General features: G+C 52.9%; 1 protein-coding gene across 1 annotated transcript; it reads left to right on the forward strand.

Annotated features, from left to right (window-relative positions):
• The first annotated feature begins 3,074 nt into the window (after positions 1-3,074).
• Positions 3,075-4,341, forward strand: SLC35A4 (solute carrier family 35, member A4). The gene has a single exon (XM_005881061.2). It carries the CDS (start codon positions 3,093-3,095, stop codon positions 4,065-4,067), a length of 975 nt encoding a protein of 324 aa, XP_005881123.1. The 5' UTR covers positions 3,075-3,092; the 3' UTR covers positions 4,068-4,341.
• Positions 4,342-6,365: the final 2,024 nt, after the last annotated feature.

A 6,365-nucleotide genomic window follows, 5' to 3' on the forward strand; every position in this document is an offset into this window, starting at 1 on the left:
CAGCCGACACCACCACGCAACTGTGAGCTCAGCAAGCGGCGGGTGACCCACCAGGCGAAAGTGCGCGGGGCTCTCACGCGCACCTGTGACAGCAGCACGCCCAGGTCGTGCGCGCGCACGCGCAGCTGAGACCCGAGAGGAGGAGTCACGTGGGAGTACCTGTGGGCAGGAGTCACGTGGGAGTACCTGTGGGCAGAAGAGCGCCTGAGCTCGGCTGCCAAGAAAGCGCCTCTGGCCCAGCTGGCCTGGCTCAGGGTTGAGCGTGGACCTAGGAAACAGGAGGTTACCCTCGGATTCCTGGTCGGAGCACATGCCGGGGTTGCAGGCTCCATCCCTAGTGTGGGGCCTGTAGGAGGCAGCCAATCAATGATTCCCTCTCATCATTGATGTTTCTCTCTCTTCCTCGCTGAAATAAATAAAAATATATTTCTATATACATTTAAAAAAAATTTTTTTTTAAGAAAGCGCCTCCAGCCGAAACCGGTTTGGCTCAGTGGATAGAGCGTCGACCTGCGGACTGAAAGGTCCCAGGTTCGATTCCGGTCAAGGGCATGTACCTGGGTTGCGGACACATCCCCAGTGGGAGATGTGCAGGAGGCAGCTGATCGATGTTTCTAACTATCTATCTCTCTCCCTTCCTCTCTGTAAAAAATCAATAAAATATATTTAAAAAAAAAAAAAAGAAAGCGCCTCCAACCTTTCAAAAAAATCTCTCGGAAGTGCCTCCGCCCTCAGTAATGATGGGCACTTGGTATGAGGGAGGGGGAGGCGGGGCTGCGCCTGCGCAACAAGCTCCACGGGGAAAGATGGCGGATGACAAGGTGAGTGACCATGGGGTGGTCTGCAGTCGGCGTGGTATCCACACCTTTTTAGTCCTGGGGAAAGACGACGCATGGGTGAGATGCCCCTTGCTTTCCCTGGGGGTGGACTTGTGCTCACGCCCGCGGCAGAAGTGTGGAGTAGATGGGCGGAGCAATCCAGGAGGCGAGCAGCTGAGGAGCCGCCGGGGTTCCCCTCCGGGGTCCATCTCAGTACCTAGTTTCTCACATTCAAACCCGTCCGCTCTGACACTCTCCTGACTCTGCTCCATTCCCTAGCCCTGGGAATGTCCCCTCCCAGAGACACCTTGTTTCCAATTCATACTGACACACCCTCATTCAAACACTCGCTGGCACACACACTGCAGTTCATACTTTATGCGTCAGAATCTCCCAGTTTATTGACCCATACTCCTCCAGACAGCCGTGCCCCGCCCCTGCCACCTCCCGCGAGCATGCAGAGGCACACATTCAGTTTGGGGTGGCCTTGGGGGAGAGAGGAGGGGAAGCCCCGGCAGAAACCAGATTTACCTCCAAATTGTCCAGGGAGTTGCCTTGGGCCATTGTTTACCTTTGATCTGAAAGCTCAGCACCACTCACACATTTACTGAGTACTTGCTGGTCCCTGCATTAGGACTTGTGACTCAGTAGACAAGACAGATTGGTCTCCACTTCCACATAGCTTATAGTCAAGTCATTAGTATTTTCCTGATTGATCTAATTAGCTGCCCTTCCCGCTTTCCCTACACACTGCTTACTCTATGAAGTTCCTGTAAGTTACTGATGCACATCCATCTGTCACCCCCTTCCTGGCCCCAGTGTGAATTCTATCCTTTTCAATGCCCTTTTTTCCTTTACCAGTGTCATCTCAGGAAGGTATTTATGTAAAGAGGTTTCACAGGCTCAACCCATCCCACCTCCTCCCCAGCCTCTGATAGACTGGAGCAGGGGATGGGGCTAGGTCAGTCTGCTGGAGCCAGTCTCTCCCTTTCCGTAGGACTCTTTGCCCAAGCTTAAGGACCTGGCCTTTCTCAAGAACCAGCTAGAGCGCCTTCAGCAGCGTGTGGAAGACGAAGTCAGAAGTGGTGTGGGCCAGGTAACACTGCATCTGACGCCACCCCCTGTAGGCTTCATTGCCCAATATGCTTTTGAATGGGTGGTAGAGATTTATTCAGCAAATGCTAATTGAGGGCCTGTTCTCTGAGACTTCAAGGAAATTTTCCCTGAGAAAATGGCACTTGATCCAGGATCTTAAATAGGGGTTAACTAGGTGAAGGGGGAGGAGAGAACATTCCAGGCAGATGGAACAACATATGCAGTGTTCTTGTGGTGGGAAGTAGCATGATGAGCATGGAGGTGAAAGCCGTTCAGTTTGGCCGCAGTAGTGGGTGAGCATGCTAGGAAATGAGAAGCAAGCAGGGCCAGGTTCCTCTGTGGCCTTGTGGCAGTAGGGTTCTGTGTGTGGAGCCTCCTAGCCCCAGGGTTCTGAGATTATGTGATCAGAACTCCTAGGTTATTTTTCTGCCTCCAGAACCTTGAGAAAATCTTTGGAGAGCGTACTACAACTTTCCAGAGTAAGAAGGAGCAGGTGATGGGATGCTCTCAGCCCAGATCGAGGAGCTCCTGGTTAGAGAAGGGGAGAACCTACTGAGTTTCCTCCTGAATCTTTTTCCACAGGATGGCTCGCTCTTGTCCTCCCCATTCCTCAAAGGCTTCCTGGCTGGCTATGTGGTGGCCAAACTGAGGGCATCAGCGGTATTGGGCTTTGCTGTGGGCACCTGCACTGGCATTTATGCAGCTCAGGCATATGCTGTGCCCAATGTGGAGAAGACAATAAGGGACTATCTGCGGTCGCTGCGGAAAGGGCCCGACTAGCTCTGGATCCTGTGGGGGAGGCAGGATGAGAAGCTGGGGCCTGCAGGTGGAGGCCTTTCGACCACAGACACCATATCTGGCTTCCCTGGCTGTCACCCCATTACTGTCTCCAAGTTTCCTGCCTCCTTCATCCTTGTTTCCCTTCCTGCAGAGGGTGGGTAGTGGCTCATCAGCCAGTGTCCTCCATACCTCCTTCCCTCCCTGACCCAATGGGACTGATCCCAAGACTGTGGCTTCTAAGGCCACCAGACCTTTCCCACCCTGAGTGTGGAGTTTGCAGCTGACGTACCGCAGCTCCTGCCTCCTGGGAGCCAACTCCATATCTTGATTCTCCTCAAACGTGTCACATCCTCACTGCCCCTTGTTAGTTACACAGGCCACCCAGGGTCTGATGTGGGCATGAGTGTAGAGGACGGGGGAGTGCCAGGCCTGGGCCGTCCCAGGCAGGCCCGCTGGATTTTGATGCTACTCCTGTCCACTGCCATGTATGGTGCCCATGCACCATTGTTGGCACTGTGCCATGTGGATGGCCGAGTGCCCTTCCGACCCTCCTCAGCTGTGCTGCTGACTGAGCTGACCAAGCTACTGTTGTGCGCCTTCTCCCTTCTGGTAGGCCGGCAAGCATGGCCCCGGGGGGCCCCGCCCTGGCGCCAGGCTGCCCCCTTTGCACTACCAGCCTTGCTCTACGGCGCTAACAATAACCTGGTGATCTATCTTCAACGATACATGGACCCCAGCACCTACCAGGTGCTGAGCAATCTCAAGATTGGAAGCACAGCCCTGTTCTACTGCCTCTGCCTCCGGCGCCGCCTCTCTGCACGCCAGGGCTTAGCACTGCTGCTGCTGATGGCAGCGGGGGCCTGCTATGCAGCTGGTGGCCTCCAGGACCCTGGGAGCACCCTCTCTGGGTCCCCTCCAGCAGCTAAGGCTGGCCCCATGCCCCTGCATATCACTCCACTAGGACTGCTGCTCCTCATCCTGTACTGCCTCATCTCAGGCTTGTCCTCTGTGTACACAGAGCTGCTCATGAAGCGACAGCGGCTGCCCCTGGCACTTCAGAACCTCTTCCTTTACACGTTCGGTGTGCTCCTGAATCTAGGTCTGCATGCAGGTGGCGGCCCCGGCCCAGGCCTCCTGGAGGGCTTCTCAGGATGGGCAGCGCTCGTGGTGCTCAGCCAGGCACTGAATGGACTGCTCATGTCGGCTGTCATGAAGCACGGCAGCAGCATCACACGCCTCTTTGTGGTGTCCTGCTCGCTGGTGGTCAACGCCGTGCTCTCAGCAGCTCTGCTGCGGCTGCAGCTCCCAGCCGCCTTCTTCCTGGCCACTCTGCTCATTGGCCTGGCAGTGCACCTGTACTATGGCAGCCGCTAGCCCCTGACCACCTTGACTCCTGACCCTGGAGGTTGGGCATTACCATCAGAGCCACCTCCTAGCTCCCTTTCCCTCAGCAGCCCTGTAACAAGTGCCTTGTGAGAAAAGCTGGGGGAGTGAGAGCAACCAGATGGGTGGATGAAGGTGTACCCCTGAGAGACTTGTAGAGTGGGTTTGGTTAAGGAAACTGGAAACTCTTAAACATCATCCTCCCCTGCCCCCCGACCCCACGTTCTTCCAGACTAGGGAACTAAGGGAGCATCATACCTACACCTGAGAAATGACCCCGTCTCTGATGGAACAGGTTCCCTGTCTTATCCTCCATGAATGCAGTTGCCCCCGTCCTACAGGAAAGCCCAATTGCCACAGATTCCACACCCATCACCTTGGCCATTCTGCTGAGCTCCTGCAGCTCCGGGGTCGCCTGGAGACAGTGCATCCCTGCTCCCTCCACAGAGCTGGTCTCCACACCCAGCCTTTGTTCTGGAAACCCCAGAGGGGCTGGGGCTTGGCTCATCTCAGGAAATGTTTCCCCTGGGCTCTGGCTTATACTCCTGATCTCTCTACTCACCCAAAGACCCTCTTGAAGCCCAATGCCCCCTCTACAGCTCCTAGGAGTTATTGTTCTAGGTCCTGCCCCTGCCTAGCAGTGTCCCACCTCCCAACAGCCACAGAAGCTCTGCACAGAGTGACCTGGGACCAGCACAGGGAAACGTGTATAGCTCAATGTCAGACTGCATAAGCAATAAAATAAGGTCTTAATAAAGCATTCTGGAGTGTAGGCGATTCCTACAATCAATCATGACTGTCTTGTGTCTTCTGTGTTGCATAGCTCCTCTCAAACAATTTCATTCCCCTGGTCCCCTTAGTATCGTAATCCTGGGGTAACATACTGGTAGGCTAGGAGAAAAGGCTGTTTTCTCCCTCACTGTTGCCAGAAGCATTATTTCCTCTGAGGGTTCCATGGAGCCAAGACTGTTCTCGGTCACAGAACTTTTGAAATTTTCCTGAAGCATAAAACTTTGGTGCTGAGGAATTTGGAAGCATCTTGGGACTAGAAGACACTAAGCCCAGCAGGACAAACTAGACTCTAGGCCAGAGAACTCTTCAGGACTCAATGTGGTTATGATTCTTGTTTCCTCTGGACCCCTCACTGATACTCCTTCCTGCCTGTCATCTGATCTCTTGGCCGGAGGAATGTCAGGCCCTGCTCCCATGGAAGAATACCTGGTAAACTTGTTTTTAAAAAGTCTCAGACTTATTGAAGCAGAATCTTAGTGAGTGGGGTTAGGGAATCTTTTTTTTTTTCCTCCTTTTAAAAAAAATTTATTTGTACTTGATTTCAGAGAAGAAGGGAGAGGGAAAGAGAGAAATATCAATGGTGAGAGAGAATCATTGATTGGCCGCCTGCACGCCCCACACTGGGGCTCAAACCTGCAACTCGGGCATATGCCCTGACCGGGAATCGAACTGTGACCTCCTGGTTCATAGGTTGGTGCTCAACCCCTGAGCAACACCAGCCAGGCTTTTTTTTTTTTTTTAAAGCAGCTTCCTAGGTGACGGATGCACTGCCGTTTGTGAACCACTACTATCTGCTGTGTAGAGCTATAGCAAACTAGACCTGAATTTGGACTCTGTCACTTAACTAGCTGACTGTCCTTGGGCATATATTTAACCTCTCCTAGCTTTAGTTGCCTTAGCTCAGAAATGGGGGTCAATGGTGCCTTACAATTATTTTGGGTAGTAGAAAAGGCTAAATGAAACAATAGATATTAGGTGCTCAGCAGGGACTGGTACAATGAGACGTGGTTAGTGATGGTATTAATTATAATGAAGGTTAGCTTGGTTATTGTGTCCTAACTTCCTCTTCCTTCTAGGACCCTTAAGAATAAGGAGAGCCCTAGCCAGTTTGGTTTCGTGGATAGAGCATCAACCTGCGGACTAAAGGGTCCCAGGTTCGATTCCAGTCAAGGGTAGTCAGGGTTGCAGGCTTGATCCCTGGCCCTGGTCAGGGATGTGCAGAAGGCAACCAATGGATGTGTCTCTCTCACATTGATGTTTCTGTCTCTCACCCTCCCTTCCACTCTCAAAAAATCAATGGAAAAATATCCTTGGGTGAGGATTAACAACAACAAAGAGTAAGGAGAGAGGGTCCTGCCTGGGTAGCTCCATTGATTAGAGCATTGTCCTGATACGCCAAGATTGCAGGTTCAATCCCCGGTCAGGACACATACAAGAATCAACCAATGAATGCATAAATAAGTGGAACAACAAATCGCTGTTTCTCTCTCCCCACCC

The sequence above is a fragment of the Myotis brandtii genome, unplaced genomic scaffold, assembly GCF_000412655.1.
Source record: "Myotis brandtii unplaced genomic scaffold, ASM41265v1 scaffold668, whole genome shotgun sequence".
Classification (NCBI taxonomy): Eukaryota; Metazoa; Chordata; class Mammalia; order Chiroptera; family Vespertilionidae; genus Myotis; species Myotis brandtii.